The sequence below is a fragment of the Lithobates pipiens genome, unplaced genomic scaffold (genome assembly GCF_037356315.1).
Source record: "Lithobates pipiens isolate NorthernLeopardFrog02 unplaced genomic scaffold, aLitPip1_a1.2 Scaffold_18, whole genome shotgun sequence".
NCBI classification, from domain to species: Eukaryota; Metazoa; Chordata; class Amphibia; order Anura; family Ranidae; genus Lithobates; species Lithobates pipiens.
In genome coordinates this window covers 107,274,247-107,291,744 of record NW_027507758.1, presented here as the reverse complement: position 1 = coordinate 107,291,744, position 17,498 = coordinate 107,274,247, and the positions used below count along the sequence as shown (strand labels likewise).

The following is a 17,498-nucleotide window of genomic DNA, read 5'->3' as shown; positions in this document are numbered from 1 at the left end:
CTCTGCCATAGGCTGGCACACTGGGGGCTCTGCCATAGGGTGGTACACTGGGGCATCTACCATAGGGTGGCACACTGGGGGATCTACCATAGGGTGGCACACTGGGGGATCTGCCATAAAGTGCTACTCTGGGGGCTCCGTCATATGGTGCCACTCTGGGGGCTCTGCCATAGGGTGCCACTCTGGGGGCTCTGCCATATGGTGCCACTCTGGGGGCCCTGCCATAGAGTGGCACACTGGGGGCTCTGCCATTGGATGGCCCACTGGGGGATCTGCCATAAGGCGTTACTCTGGGGGCTCTGCCGTAAGGTACTACTCTGGGGACGCTGCCATAGGGTGGCAGTCTGGGGGCCCTGCCGTAGGGTGGCAGTCTGGGGGCTCTGCTGTATGGTTCTACTCTGGGGGGTTTTGCCATAAGGTCCTACTCTGGGGGTTCTGCCATAGGGTGCCACTCTGGGGGCTCTGCTGTAAGGTGCCACTCTGGGAGCCCTGCTGTAGGGTGGCACACTGGGGGCTCTGCAGTAGTGTGGCACACTGAGAGCTCTGCAGTAGGGTAGCACTCTGGGGGCTCTACTGTGAGGTGCTACTCTGGGGGCTCTGCCGTAGGGTGCTACTCTGGGGGCTCTGCCGTAGGGTGCTACTCTGGGGGCTCTGCCGTAGGGTGCTACTCTGGGGGCTCTGCCGTTAGGTGAGATTCTGATGTAAGGGGGGACTGACTCTACAAACTGTGATTATAGGGAGAATGTTGGCACTCTGATGTAAGAGAGGACTCTGATGTGAGCGTGGCGCTCAACCATGAATGCTGTACTCAATATGTTTTGTTCGTTACTTAATCCTGACCCACATACTCTGTACATTATGCTGTACATAGACCTGACCAAGGTGTTGTCTCAACAGTTGCTGGTTTTAATTAAAGGGATTGTAAAGTCTTTTTTCTTTTTAAATAACAAGCATGTTATACTTACCTCCTCTGTGCAGTTGGTTTTGCACAGAGCAGCCCGGATACTCCTCTTCTCGGGTCCCTCTTCACTGCACCTGGTCCCTCCCTCCTGTTGAGTGCCCCCACAGCAAGCAGCTTGCTGGGGGGCCCCATAATCGTCTATTGCCCATGAGTTGTCAGTACGCCCCTGGTTCCCGTACAATTGCAGCATTGCAACCACAATACATTTTCATGACATACCTCATTTTAACCACTTGCTTACTGGGCACTTAAACCCCCCTCCTGCCCAGACCAATTTTCAGCTTTCAGCTCTGATGCACTTTGAATGACAATTGCGCGGGCATACAACACTGTACCCAAATGAAATTTTTATCATTTTTTTCCCACAAATAGAGCTTTCTTTTGGTGGTATTTAATTACAGCTGGGAGTTTTATTTTTTGCTAAACAAACAAAAAAAGATGCAAAAAAATAAAAAATCATGTTTAATAGTTTGTTATAAAATTTTGCAAACAGGTCATTTTTCTCCTTCATTGAAGTGCGCTGATGAGACGGCACTGATAGGCTGCACTGGTGGGCACTGATAGGCTGCACTGGTGGGCACTGATAGGCATAGTTAAGGCGGCACTAATAGGCACAGATAAGGTGGCACCTATAGGCACAGATAAGGCAGTACTGATGGGCACAGATAAGGCAGCACTGATGGGCAAAGATAGGCACAGATAAGATGGCACGGATGGGTGGCACGGATGGGTGGCACGGATGGGTGGCCCTAAGGGGCACTGATAGGTACCACTGATAGATGGGACTGATGGGCACTGATAGGTGGCACTGATAGGTGGCTCTGATAGGTGGCACTGATGGGCACTGATGGGCGGCACTGATGGGCACGGATATGTGGCACTGGGGTGCAGCACCATTGTTGAGGCAGATTGTGGGCACTGATGGGTGGCACTGTGGGCACTGATGTGTGGCACTATGGGCACTGCTGGGTGGCACTATGGGCACTGCTGGGTGGCACTGACGGGGGGCACTTATTTATTCTGAGGTGGCACTGGCAGTGGGCAGGTGGGCACTGATAAGCTGGCCGTGATCGGGACTGATGTCCCGATCACGGCCATCGGTGATCGGCTCTTTTTTTTTCTCCTCGTGCTGTCAGCGCGAGGAGGAAAAATAGCCGATTACCGGCTCCGTTGTATCACATGATCAGCTGTCATTGGCTGACAGCTGATCACGTGTTAAGGGGTCGGAATCGACCCCTTGCTCGGATCCGTGATCAGGCGAGTCTCATAGACTCGTCGATCACAGAGCGCGCCACGCGCGCCCCTCAGGGGCGCGCAAGCCGCTCGTGCACGGGACGACGTCAATAGACGTTGTCCCGGCAAAGGAGGTCCGCGCTGTAGCCGTCATTTGAACAGTAAGAATATTTAGAAAATAGGCACTGATATATGGTTTACATTAGTGACGGTGACATCTTAGTACAAACTGTTCTATCAACTATTACAATGTTTACCAAACTTTCATCATTGTACATTATTGCTGGTGTAAGGCCCCTTTCACACTGGGGCGGTTTTCAGGCACTACAGCGCTAAAAATAGCGCCTGAAAAAAACGACCCCTTTCACTAGCGCTAGCGCTGCTACCCGCACCTTTGGAGCGGTGAAAGGAGCGGTGTATTGAACGCTCCTAAACTGCTCCTACCCATTAAAATCAATGGGACAGCGCGACTTTACCACCGGCAAAGCGCCGCTGCAGAGGCGCCTTGCATAGCGGTTTTAACCCTTTTTCGGCACTATTTTTAGTGGCGCTTTACCGTCATTTTAGCGGCGGTCTGCGGCCGCTAGCGGGTGGTTTTAACCCCCGCTAGCGGCCGCAGACCGCCGCTAAAACGACGGTAAAGCGCCACTAAAAATAGCGTCGCTTTACCGCTGATGCCCTACCACCCCAGTGTGAAAGGGGCCTAATAGTGAGAGTCCCTGTCTCTGGGAAAAGGGGGTTAAAAGGGACACAGAGTTTGCATATCTGTGGACTGCAGAGCTACAGTACATAGGTTTGAAAAGGAGAGGACTGCTCTGGCAGCTTTCTCCGGATCTTGCTATTTCCGGATGGGGTTCTGTAGTCTGGAGATCCCTCAGAGTCTTGGGTAGGACAGGATCTCAAACGCTGTGTCCGGGTCTTGTGGATAACCAGCAGGATGTGTGCCCAGGTGCACACGGCCCATATAATGAGAGCAGTGAGGGAAGGAAGGTGGAGTGTGAGCAGCTTGATGCTGCTGTGTGAAGACAGATGTGTCTGGAGAGTGGTCTGCCCTGTGGGAGACTGCAGCCGGTGTAAGGGGGATTCTTTGCCCAAGGACTGGCAAAGGCTGTCTAGCCTTGAGAGTCGGGAAGAGTAAGGAAGCCAGTGAGTCCAGGGGGCTGGAAAGAATCGATAAGTCTGTTGGGAGCAAATAGAGGAACTGCTGACAAGAGAGAGCCAGGTGGCTTGGTTTGTTTTCATTTATGAGTGCCAAATGAAGTTAAACCCCTGCGTGGGATTCCTGGATGGACTTTTGTTTGTTCCCTTTAATAAACGTGGGCTACCAGGCCCTTAACTATAAATGCCTGTCTGATGCGGACTCACTGCACAAAAATGCATCTATCCACTTACGCTAAACACCCCAATATCACACTGGATACTTGCAGTGTTCATGGGCTATCTATATCATGAATAATTAACCAAATGTTGCTATTTTTTTTAAATTAATATTTATCTTCCATTTTTAAAATGAGCTAATAACTGTAGGCACCTCTGGTAATATTGCCATAATTTATTATGTGTATCCATCAAGTACACTGCCAAAGTGAAGATCTTCAGCTGGTCATCTGCCAAGCACTCTCTCTTTACAATCTCGACAAGTCTATATACTTTCAAAGGTTCAATTTTCATGCATTTTGAGTGTTATATGTCAGTTTCACTACATTCACTATCCTAAGTAAAAATTCACTTTTCAAAGTGAATATTCTTTAGGAAACTCAATACCACCATGTCAGTCCTCATTATAGGATCCTTTCTGGCCAGTGTAAAAACTGCAAGAAAAACTTTTATTTGCATAAGACTTAAAGTGCAAGTAAACCTATAGTTTTCAGCCAAGGAAGCGGTCATGTTTGCCTCTGTTTAATCCACAACTACCATGATGCTGCACATGTAATTAGTTATGACATCAGCCATTGGATGGTTTGACAGTTTGGTTGACAGCACAATCAATGGGAGTGTTACATTTCTGGCACGTGCGGGAAATTAAACTGTTTTATGGATGGGTTTACTTCCGCTTTAACAGCCAGTCTTCAGCTGTATTGTGCAGATTGGAAAATAAACCTAAGGCCTGCTTAAGTGTAGTACAATATTCATGTGATTATTATATCAAAACATTTCATTCAATAAAAACTAGAATCAACCATTACAAACTTTGTCTAAATGTTATGGGGACAGACAAGGACGACATAACAAACCAATACAACTAATAGTGAAAAACCTAGATATAAAATGACAAAAAACATTATACAGTAGATTAGAAAGTATAGTGTTGATTCATTGCACTCTGTTACTCTCTTGATGTCCCATCAAAGTATCTTTAGAATTCTACTAATTGAGATGTCAATAAAAGATAAATCTAAGTCACAAGGTACATAATAATTAGATAAACATCTGACTCATGGATGACTAAATATATTTCTACATCTAAATGTTGTTGGATCATGACCAATAAAGTGCTGGAATCCAGAAAACCCAGTTAGAACAGAATGAATACATTAACATTACAATAATGCAAGCCATATATTTTATTTTTATTTTTTCTGCCACCACGAGTATAGCCACAGATAGTTCATGAAAAATCCAACAGGCTGGTGGTACAGAAGTCAATCAATAGATTGACTTCTGTACAACCAGGGTGCCCATACCCTGGATCGAAATTTGGCTGGTCCTTGCTGAATTTTGATCCATGTATGACCAGCTTAGCACAGATTCTGGGCTAAACTACAGCTATGTTTGATAATTTAGCAATTTCTCTTAAAGCAGACCTGTCCCCCTTTTACTAAAAATCACAGCAGCATACAGCTCCGCATGCTGATGGGAAGTATTCCACTTCCTGGTTTCAGGAGGCAAACCCAGGAAGTAAAGGGAAATGGATGTATCGGCCCTTAGTAAAAATGACCACTAGGAGAAGAATGGGGAGGAAAAGAAAGATAAGGTATGTAAAGCACAAAAAGACTGCAATTACCCACCAGTATCTATTTGTAGAGTGTGATTACTAAACATTTTTAAAGGTAACTTTGTTGTAATTTTTATGATAAGGGTAAAATTCCTCCTTAAGTGACAGTCTACTACAAAATGGTACTTTTGGTGGAAAATAAAGAAGAAAACTGGCAAATATGGCTCAGTAACACCTTACCTGTTGCCTTAGATGCTTCTTTACCCACTTTGTGGAGTTAAAGGTTAATCAGGAACACCTAAAACTCTAAAGTGGTCAAAGGTGTGTTCCTAAGGACAAATAGACAACCGCACAGAAGAAATTGATAGAAGTATGACATGCAGCAATGTTTGGTAGTTGCAAGTGCCTTAACTACTGTACAAAATAAAGTAAGGGGCATTATTGCCATCAATACTATTTCAATGTGACTCAGTTCTAGTAATGCTGTGCATCTGAGTCCATGATCTCTAGTTTCTATATGCTTTATTGGGTGGTCAGCCGGATGGTAACCCTCTTGATATTATGTTATTTGAATACTTTACCAGTAGTCTATAATAAGTTGATGTCTTCCTTAGATACAAATTTAGGTATGTTAGAGGGCCCTACAGCAGACCCTACCCCTGTGCTATGGTCCTCATCAGATTCTACCAAACCTTGAATTTGTATGTTGAGGGTGGCACAGTGGTGTAGCGGGTAGCACTCTCGCCTAGCCGTAAAAAGGGTCACTGGTTAAAATCCCAACCACGACACTATCTGTCTGGAGTTGGCATGTTCTCCCTGTGCCTGCTTGGGTTTCTTCCAGGTACTCCCGTTTCCTCCCACAGTCCAAAGACATGCTGATAGGTTAATTGGCTTAACTGGTTAACTGGCTTCTGTCCAAAAAAAATGTTCTCCAAAACAATAAAAACGACTGAAATAGAAGTATGACGTGCAGTCCAGAAGAACCCCACAACTGTCTTGCAGCTCTCAAACAGGCCCAGCCTGTAAGATTCCGCCAAACATATTAACACAGTAACAAGCAGAAAGCGCACCAATAGTCTATTAATATTTAATAAAGCACAAAGCTAAAGTACAATACACTCACAGGTAAAGGATGTGATAAACCATGGGCAGTGGTTGGAGTGAAGCTGTAATATGTCAAGGATCATGGGAATGGCCCACTCAGACCCGTTCACACAGTTGTTCACAGTGCAGTATCCTTCACTTCCAGGTCACTGTCATGTGGTTGTTTAGGCAACGTGTTTCATGGCCAGTTTCTCTTTCTCAAGCCTAATCTTCAGTGTATTTATGACTAACAGCGTACTGCATATACACACAGTAGTCCTGATAGTGCAAGAACAGTAGTAATAAAAACATCCATGGGAACCGCGTTATAACTGGTTGTCACTAGACACTTGTTTCCTTTATATGGTTATACCTTACAACATTGGCATCAAAGCTCTATAATAACCCCAGCATATATTTCAAACAGGTCTGCTTTATCGTTGTTTATAGGAATTTTACATGAAACAACATGTACTTGTGGTTCCTAAATAAATGCTTCAGACAAATCAGGACAGCCATGGGTACTAATTATGCTTCCAGCTTTGCAAATTTGATAACTTCTTGTGGCTGCTGGACACTGTACATTGGTGTGTGTCTGCAGAAAAATAGGAAATGCACAGAGCAAAATACACAGAGAATGCAACAATGGGTTGCAGGAAAGAAGTCTGCCCAATCCCCCCATCAACACAGACAGTGTTGATGTGGGAATCCCTCCTTCGGGGGGGGGGGGGGTTGGGTGACGACAGTGATTATTGCTAGAGGCTATAGCAGCTGCTAGGGATAATCACAGGTAAAATCGGACATGCTGGTTGTACCCAATCAACCAACTTGGTACATTCAGCCTGCCCATACACTGTTCGAACCTTGGCTTGTGCCTGCTGAACTGTATATGGCCTGCTTAAGTGAAAACAAATTCTAGCAAACCTACACAAAACAACTTACTGCATAAGTATACAACCCCTTCAGGTTATAATTTAGTAGCTGCACTTTTGAAAGCACTGAGTTTGTATTGATGAATCTGTCTCTCAGACCTGAATATCTGAACACCGGATTTTCCTATTCCGCTTTTAAAAACAGCACCAGCTTTATTAGGTTACAGAGAAAAAAGAACCTGCTGCTCCAGGTGTATGTAGTAAGTCTGAATGGAACCTGACTAGGAGTGCCAGCCCCGGCCCGCCTCCGTTGAAATACTTGTAGATAAGAAGACAAGGCGCTCATCCAGAGGTTCCAATTGCCTTTATTGAATCACCGTAATGACACCAGGGACACCAGCAAACAGTTATTTTTACAGTTTATTAGGTTGCATGGATATCATCAGGGGAATAAGTCTTTTTGTATGTTCATCCATAAATTCTCTTTTGTATTGAGATCTGGACTCTGCCGTTTTCAAGCCATTTTTATGTAGTTTGCATTATGCTTGGAGTAAATGTCTTCCTGGAAAACAAATCTTCTACCCAGCCCACACTAGTGCCCCCACAGTGCACAGCTTGCTATAGAAAAGGAGCAGCCGAGAGAACCACCGGGGGACCCTAGAAAAGGTGGTAAAGGGATGCTCTGTGCAATACCATTGCATAGAGCAGGTAAAAATATACCCCTCACATGTTTGTAAATATTTTATTATACCTTTCCATGTAACATCACTAAAGAAATGACACTTTGCTACAATGTAAAGTAGTGAGTGTACATCTTGTATAACAGTGTAAATTTGCTGTCCCCGCAAAATAATTCAAACACACAGCCATTAATGTCTAAACCGCTGGCAACAAAAGTGAGTACACTCCTAAGTGAAAATGTCCAAATTGGGCCCAAAGTGTAAAAATTTTGTGTGGCCACCATTATTTTCCAGGACTGCCTTAACCCTCTTGGGCATGGAGTTCACCAGAGCTTCACAGGTTGCCACTGGAGTCCTCTTCCACTCCTCCATGATGACATCACAGAGCTGGTGGATGTTAGAGACCTTATGCTCCTCCACCTTTCATTTAAGGATGCCCCACAGATACTCAATGGGGTTTAGGTCTGGAGACATGCTTGGCCAGTCCATCACCTTTACGCTCAGCTTCCTTAGCAAGGCAGTGGTCGTCTTGGAGGTGTGTTTTGGGTCGTTATGTTGGAATGCTGCCCTGTGGCCCAGTCTCCGAAGGGAGGGGATCATGCTCTGCTTCAGCATGCCACAGTACATCTTGGCATTCATGGTTCCCTCAATGAACTGTAGCTCCCCAGTTTCGGGAGCACTCATGCAGCCCAAGACCATGACACTCCCACCACCATGTTTGACTGTAGGCAAGACACACTTGTCTTTGTACTCCTCATCTGGTTGCCACCACACACACTTGACACCATCTGAACTAAATAAGCTTATCTTGGTCTCATCAGACCACAGGACATGGTTCCAGTAATCCATGTCCGTAGTCTGCTTGTCTTCAGAAAACAGTTTGCAGGCTTTCTTGTGCATCATCTTTAGAAGAGGCTTCCTTCTGGGACGACATCCATACAGACTAATTTGACGTGTGCGGCGTATGGTATGAGCACTGACAGGCTGACTCCCCCACCCCTTCAACCTCTGCAGCAATGCTGGCAGCACTCATGCTTCTATTTCCCAAAGACAACCTATGGATATCATGCTTAACTTCTTTGATTGACCATGGTGAGGCCTGTTCTGAGTGGAACCTGTCCTGTATGATCTTGGCCACCGTTCTACAGCTCAGTTTCAGGGTCTTGGCAATCTTATTATAGCTTAGGCCATCTTTATGTAGAGCAACAATTTTTTTTTCCAGATCCTCCAGAGAGTTCTTTACCATGAGGTGCCATGTTGAACTTCTGGTGACCAGTATGAGAGAGTGAGAGCGATAACAACACATTTAACACACCTGCTCCCTATTCACACATGAGACCCGGTAACACTAACACGTTACATTATACTGGGGAGGGAAAATGGATAATTGGGCCCAGTTGGAGATTTTCACTTTTGGGTGTACTCACTTTTGTTGGCAGCAGTTTAGACATTAATGGCTGTGTGTTGAGTTATTTTGAGGGGACAGCAAATTTACACTGTTATACAAGCTGCACACTCACTACTTTACATTGTAGCAAAGTATAATTTATCCAGTGTTATAATGTGATATAATAAAATATCTGCTATTAAATTTGCCCAGGATGCAGTAGGGTACTGGGATGATGTACCTTTTTTTTCATCAGATATATAGGGATGATGTAACTTTAGCATGCATACGCAGGAGTTACATCATCGATGGTTGCCCAATGGCCAAAGAGATAAGTTGCGGGATGTGGAAAAGAATGCGACAAGATGGCAACTAAAGTGGACCGAGGAACAAGGAGATGCAGAAGGGGGCACACTAGGGGGGAAATTTGCCATAATGTGCAGATTTATTTTTATTTTTAAGGAAAACTGGAAAACACGTTTCAGCCAAATCTTACCTGTTACCTGAGGTAACTCTTTTCCCACTTTGTGCAGTTAGAGAGAGGTCAACAAATGCTTCATTTACATCCTCCATTCTTTCCACTTGCAGCAAAGATTCTGCATATAAAAATGAAAAAAAGTTAGATTTTTCTGAAAAAATGAAAGTTGTTTTTATAGACTTATAATTCCTATTATACAAATGCATATAATACAGTGAAGACACAGGTAAATTGGAAATTGTCCTATGTTAGTCTTAATCAAAAACTGACATTATATATCCAAAGTATGGCAATGTATAATTTCTCCCCACCTTCAATGGTCAATTGTAATTTCAGATTGTCAATAATGAGGCTTATGACGCCTGGCATTGTTCAGAAATTTGGGTAAGCCAAACATATGTACATTACTGTCTGGGAGGGGTAGCCATTCTAGGGCTTTGAGGTTATAATGCTGATCAAATGTGAGACTTGCTGTATTCTTACAAAATTATGTCATCATGTGCAATAAGAGCTTTCTGGTAGACATAAAAGTCAACAGGTAAATGTATATAGCCAGCAAGGATATTACTCAGAAAAGGTTCTGAACATACGTGGTACCTTTGAAGTGACAATGTTGCACATTTTGACATTTGTGAAAAGTTCTTCCGAGCATCAAAGTGGATCAATTTCGATGACATGTTTAAACTGCTAAATCTTAGTAATTGGTGCCGATTAATCTGACAGTTTCAACAACTTTTATGAGTCACCGTTCAGCATTCAGGTGTAATGCTAAAAGGTAACTCTTTTAAAGGACTCCTAAACTGTATGTATGGAATTAATGTATCCCTACAGATTTACTATGCCCCATATAAATATGAACTTTTAGTTGTTAGTATTCAAAGAAACAAAAATGTGAAACCAATAAAAAGTAGAGGGGTTTTCTCTTTATGACGAGCAATCAAAAATCTATATTGGAAAGATATGTGCTGAAGGTTGCCATTGGTGACCTCTGCTTCTCAAAATTTTATTTTCCAGGCAGTATAAATGATTTTTAGCTTCAAAAATCCTCTTGAAACATATCCTGCTTATTACAAATATGCACATAATTAATGTCTATAGTCTAGACACAAGTGCATAAACAAGTATACATCAAAAAATGTGAAGGTAAAATCAGAACTCTCTACTTGCTCCAGGTCAGTAAATCATAATTTCTTTACTTACCAGTAAAATCCATCTCTTGGAGTACAGTACAGCAAAAAAGATCTGTAGTTATGAACCATGGGTCATATGAAGCAACCTTCAGTTGCTTGAACATAGGCAAAAAAGAGCTGCAGGGACGCTCCCCCATTTAACCCGTCCCAATCCCAGTAAGTCTCAATTTTGTAGGAAGAAATAGGAAAATCATAAAACAGAGGGGAAGGACTCAAAAAACAGATTTGACTTGTAATTCTAAAATGCTAGTTTTTTTTAGTCATACAGTACAGGACACAGGGTTTTTAGTCATTAATGTCCAAAAGCAAACTGAGAAATGGGCAACACAACAAACACTAACAGGCCCACATAAAAATTGGGCCTCGACAGAACTCAGAGAGCAGCTTATAGCACCTTACTCCTAAAACTGGCATCAGAGAGGCAGACAAACAAAAAGGAGCAGCAACTAAAAGATAAACTCAAATAGCGCATACCACCTCCAACCAATGGAAAGAAAGCTTCCAGAAGATGTATAGGAGCAGGACAGAAAGAAGCCGGCACAAAGTCCTGGTCAAGGTGAGTAAAGAAGAAAACACCATACGCAGAAAAGAAGCCATAGACTCCAAACAACTTGTCTCCCTTGAAACTTGCCAAGTGGAAGCAATAGTGATGAGAAGGCAATCACGCAAATTAAGCTAGATGCTATTATGCTATCATGTTACTATGTATTTTGTCATGGAATAAAGCTTTCCCATTTTACTATGATTGTTATTATGTTACCATTTTTTGATATATGGTCCTAATTGATGGTTTACTCACCAGACATTACTATAGTACTATGCTGTGATATCTCCCTGGCTGCATGTTTCATAAAAAGTCCCAAACCTTGCTCTTTTATATTTCCAATTATCGGGGATGGAGTTACATTTATTTGGCCTCATATAAAGTCCAAAACTCCTTTTCCCTTTTTTAATGTCATATCGGAGATGGAAGCATGCACCCACTTATAGTATATGCTACTATTTGGTATTATCCAATGTCTGCACCAATTTAGGTGCTTTTTAATTTGTATTATGTTTATTTCCATGTTCAGGTTAGATTTCAGATAGGTGATAGAGGGTATTCGATTAGGTCCATTTATAACCTTTTCGGATTCCTACCATACGTTTTCCTCCCCTCCCTTGCATACAGTATTTGGGTTGCTGGTGGCGGGGCTGCTGGTCTGTGTGGTCTAGCAGGTGTTCTTTGTCGGCCCGAGGAGCTGCTATCGGATCTGGGAGTCCTCCATTTCTCCTCCTCCCTCTTGATGTAGGGGTGGGGGCGGACGTCCCGTTGCTGATCGACGTCACGCCCCCCCCCCCCCCCCCAATGCTGTGCGCGCTATGCCATTACCTGTGGTGTTTCTGTGCCGGAGATGCATTTATTTGGCCCCATATAAAGTCCCAAACTCCTTTTCCTTTTTTCAAGCTCTCCAAATTGCGAGTTCCTTCAAAAACTGCGTGTACCTAGAATAATTATTGCTGTTTTGAAGCCAAAGGGTGGTCATACCTAATATTGATTTGATTTCTATTTTTCTCCTGTTCACTCACTTTGCATTTTATAAATTGATATAAATAACTTCTTCACACCGACAAATGTTGCTGCCGACCAGTATACCAAAGACCTACATTGTCCCACAAGCGAGTCAGCAATAGTAAAGGTCACTCACAGACCAACTACAGAAAGAAGGGGGTTAACAGCCTGGTGTGACTAGGTCAGTTTAGAAACAGCATAGAAACAGTATGCAAGTTAAACAGTGCCATCAAGGCTAACATACACATACCGGTAGAATAGGAAGAGCAAATGGCCAATTATGACTAGGTCATCATAGGCCACTGCACAAATAGTGAGGAACGGTAGTGTTCAGACCAACCACAAAATGGGAGGCGATGAAGGTCATGTGTGGCTGAGGGACCCTAGGCTGACATACAAGAAAACAATATGAAAGTGAAATTGTACCCACAAGGGGAATTCAAGGGCTCACTGCAAGGTAGGGGGGCAATAGCTGTTGTGACTAGGTCACCAGAATCTACCAACATTGTGCAATTGAGTCATTACTTGCAAGGGTTACTCATGGACCAACTGATGGCAAGTGGAGGTAAAGGCCATCTGTGTCAAGCCTGAGACTGTCAGAAACCATGAACCAGATCGAGACAGAAGTACAATTAAATCACACTTGTTTATTAATAAAAAATACAAAGGTAAATAGAGTAAGCGTAGTCAAAGCATAGCCAGAGCCCAGTAACCGGATCGAGTAGTCAGCCAGTCCAGAGTTCAATAACCAGATTGGGTAATCAGCCAGGCCAGAAGTCAGGGATCCAAGTGGAGCAACAGCAAGCAGGGTAAGGAGCCAGAATGGATGTCAGCAAGCCAGTCTTTAAACAGAACCGCAGGAGATGGTTTCTAGTGATGTGACCAAGGCGAAGGCAGAGATTAAGTGAGCTGGACAGCTTTAAGTAGGCAGGTCAGACGAGTAGGATCAGGAACAGCTGGGTGACTGTGGAGAGAGATGAGAGCTGGCAATTAGCCAACAGCTGAGCAGCCAGCTCAGAGAAGGAAGGGCTAAGCCAGCCTTGACAGAGACAGAATCACTCGGGTCACTCTTAGACCAAGTCAACAGCCTTGGGTGACTAGATCACCATAAGCCACTGTTTCAGTGGTATACAAAGGAGATGGAACCACAAGATATACTCACAGGCTACGGCAGAGCAGTAGGGTTATTGATCATGCAAAATCAGGGGTAACCACAGAGGCTACTGTGCAGTACACTTAAGAAATTACTGCCAAGAGTCACTTAAGAAATCACAAAATTGGCAGGGGTAATGGGCGTGCGTATCAAGATTGCCTCAGGCCACTGTAAAAACAGTATACATTGCACACGAACCATGCAGAGCAGAGGGGTGTCAATTGACCATGAGTGACACAGTCCTCATAGGCCACTGAACAAACAATAAACAGTGAGACATTGCCAACAATTTTTTTCTCACAGACACACAGCATGGTGCAATAGGTGCTAAAGGCCATGTGTGACTAGGGCACCATTGGCTACTGTACAAACAGAAAGACATTGAGAGATTACCAAAAAGGGGTACACACAAACCATCGCAAAACAAGAAAGTTAGTGGCCACAAGACACAAGACAATACAATGTAGTAAAGATACCCAAGAATACTCATAGCCTCCTGCATAGCAGTAGGGATTGAGGCCCACTGGAAAGCAGGGATTACGGCTATGTATGGCTGGGTCACCATAGGCCTCTGCACAAACAGTATACAATGAGACATTTCAACATAGGGCACTACCTTATTTGTGCATAAGCTGTTGTTTTAATTACAAGGCTGGTAGGCTACCATGTTTCTGATGCAAGAGAAAGTGTAAGAAAAAAAACCTAAGATTTCTGTGTCTCTGATGTGATCTTTGAAGACAAGGTGAGTGATGGATAATTAATAGCACTTTTATTGCTTGTTCTGAATATGTAAATACTGTGTATTTAGGTAATAGATCCTCCAGTGTGTGTACATTGTAGGGTGCAGGTAAAATATTTCCATATACTGTATATACATATATATAAACCCACACTATATTGTCAAAAGTATTGGGATGCCTGCCTTTACACGCACATGAACTTTAATGGCATCCCAGTCTTAGTCCATAGGGTTGAATATTGGATTGGCCCACCCTTTGCAGCTATAACAGCTTCAACTCTTCTGGGAAGGCTGTCCACAAGGTTTAGGAGTGTGTATATGGGAATGTTTGACCGTTCTCTCAGAAGCACCTGCATGAGGTTGGGCACCGATGTTGGACTGGCTCGCAGTCTGAGCTCTAATTCATCCCAAAGGTGTTCTATCAGGTTGAGGTCAGGACTCTTTGCAAGGCAGTCAAGTTTCTCCACCCCAAACTCCCTCAACCATGTCTTTATGGACCTTGCTTTGTGCCCTGGTCCATATCATTTGGTGGTGGTGGGGGGGGGGGGGGGGGGTGGATTATTGCTTAGTTCCAGTGAAGTGAACTCTTAAGGCGCCAGCTAACCAAGACATTTTGGACAATTTCAACCTCCCAACGTTGTGAGGACAGTTTGAGGATAGCCCCTTCCTGTTCCAACATGACTGCACCCCAGTGCACAAAGCAAGGTTCATAAAGACATGGATGAGCAAGTTTAGGGTGGAGAAACTTGACTGGCCTGCACAGAATCCTGATCTTAACCCTATAGAACATCTTTCGGATGAATTAGAGCAGATACTGCGTGCGTCTTCTCGTCCAACATCAGTGCCTGACCTCACAAATGTGCTTCTGGAAGAATGGTCAAACGTTCCTATAGACACACTCCTAAACCTTGTGGACAGCCTTCCCAAAAGAGTTGAAGCTGTTATAGCTGCAAAGGTTGGGCCAATTTAATATTGAACCCTATTTACTAAGACTGGGATGCCATTAAAGTTCATGTGCACGTAAAGGCAGGCGTCACAATACTTTTGGCAATATAGTGTATAGATATATATATATTTGTGACAAGTCAGTGTGTATGTTTTTGAGAGGCCCCCCACTGGTGAAGGTAAAAGGAGCTCCAGTGGGACAGCAGACTGTGTCTGCAGGGTGTGTGTTGGTGGTAGGTCATGTGGTCCATTTATGTGATAATTTATCCTATCATCACTGTCTTCTAAATACCTGCGCAAGTAGAAAAAAATTGCCCCAATCTGTAACTAATGACAATTACATAACTTTTAGCATGTCTTACAAACACGCACTTACATCCATTTTTCTCTGAATGAGATAATTACAACAAGAATGAACAAAATGTATGTAATCAAAATTAAACAGGAAGCTGAAAGACAATTAAAACAGTGAAAGTGAGTGAGTGGGTTGTGCGCTTTACACAAAGGATGCAAATCTAACTAGAGCAGACTACAGAAATAATCAATGCATCTCCTAATGTAATGATTTTGATAATTGCATAATGTAACACATGAACAAGTCTGAATGCATTTGGTAAAAAAGATAAAGAAATAATTATTACTAGGTCTACTGCCCATTTACATGATTTTAATCTTCTTAATTTATTCAAAAAAAAACTTGCAATTTGTGTTTTGCAAAGCGGTGAATCAAAGCGCATCAGTCTTTTCTTTGGAAATCTGGATAAACTGCACAGAGAAGACACATACAGCTCCTTTGCAGCTGTAACATGGAGAGACATAATCAAAAGGATTCAAATATGCAAACTACATTAATTGAAAAGTAACAAAGCAGGCAGCATTTTAATGTGAATAAAGATGCTCACAGAAATTAGATGGATGTCACCCAAATTGGCTATGTTTGGTAGGATCTAGAAACTGTTGTATGTCTATAGCTTTCTGTGACTTCTGCGGGCGCCCCTTGTTACACCATCTCCAGGTAAGAACTAAATGTCTGGGTAAAATAGTCCTTCCACAAGACATAAGTTTGTGCCAGAATGCCCAATGATATTTTCCAGGTATAGGTATGCATGTTTATTACACAGTACTCCTAATGAGTGCCTACTTGGCAGACAGATCTTCTAACAAACATCTGTATAGGAGCACCTTAAAGAGAACCAGTCATGAGTGGGCTTATGCACAAATCTAAATAACCAGTCTAAGCCCTTGTACACACGGTCAGAACATTCTGACAACCAAATCCATTGGATTTTGTCCGAAACTGTTGCATACAAAAGGTCGGACAAAGTTGTCGGAAAATCCGATTGTACATAACGTGATGACGTTACAACGGGACTACATTCAGGCTAGTAGCCAATAGCTTTTGTCTAGGAATTTGATCTGAGCATGCGTGGCACTTTGTCCGTCGGAGTAGGCTATACATGTTTGGAGCATTTTGTCGGAAAATGTTACCGGCAAGTTGGAAAAGTTGGTCCGACGGATATTCCGACGGAAACGGTCCGATGGAGACCACACACAGTCGGAATATCCGACAAAACGGTCCGATAGGACACATTCCGTCGGAATCTCCGACCGTGTGTACAAGGGCTAAAGCTGGGTACACACAATAAGAAAATAGGAAGAAAAATGACATACAAGATACGATGGTTACATTTTTGTATAGTGTGCACACAACGTTCGACATCAGATCCAGACTTTCCAAATGAAAATTTCTGAAGAGACAAACTCCATATTTTTTCTCGTACAATAACAGAACTAATGATTTTTATTTAATGTGTACCGTTTTTGCGCAAGAAAAATTGCATACAAAAAACTGCGCATGATAAGAAACAAAAAACAACAATAATCTATGCTACAACATTTCTTTCTTTGTCGTTCGAGAATTTTTGTACAAGTAGTACCATCCTCGGGTTTAACTTGCTGTAAACTGTTGAGGAAAAATAGGTGATCTTTTGCTCTATTTTCTTATAGTGTGTACTATTTTAGATTTTAATAATTGTGCAGGCTTACCAATGAAAAATGTAAATTGGATCCCTTATTCAGCTTAACATACTCTGAATCTGAATTGGGAGTCAGAGGTGAGAAGTCAAACTTTTCTACAATTATTAGAATATCACCTCTCTCCTAAGGTACATGTACAGCCTTGTTTCAACTAGCTCCCCCAGTAGCTAAAAGTCAGTCGTAATACCATGATTAAATAATGCTGGAGCTTAATCCCTGTCCCAATATAACTTTTTGGATACCTCCCCAACCT

General features: G+C 43.1%; 1 protein-coding gene across 2 annotated transcripts in view; it reads right to left on the bottom strand.

Moving 5' to 3' along the window:
- WDPCP (WD repeat containing planar cell polarity effector) overlaps positions 1 to 17,498 on the bottom strand; it is a 547,580-nt gene that overhangs the window by 65,577 nt on the left and 464,505 nt on the right. For both annotated transcript variants that reach the window (XM_077485980.1, XM_077485981.1), the window contains exon 15: positions 9,648 to 9,747. In XM_077485980.1, coding sequence (XP_077342106.1) covers positions 9,648 to 9,747 — 100 coding nt within the window. The remainder of the gene's footprint in view (positions 1 to 9,647; positions 9,748 to 17,498) is intronic.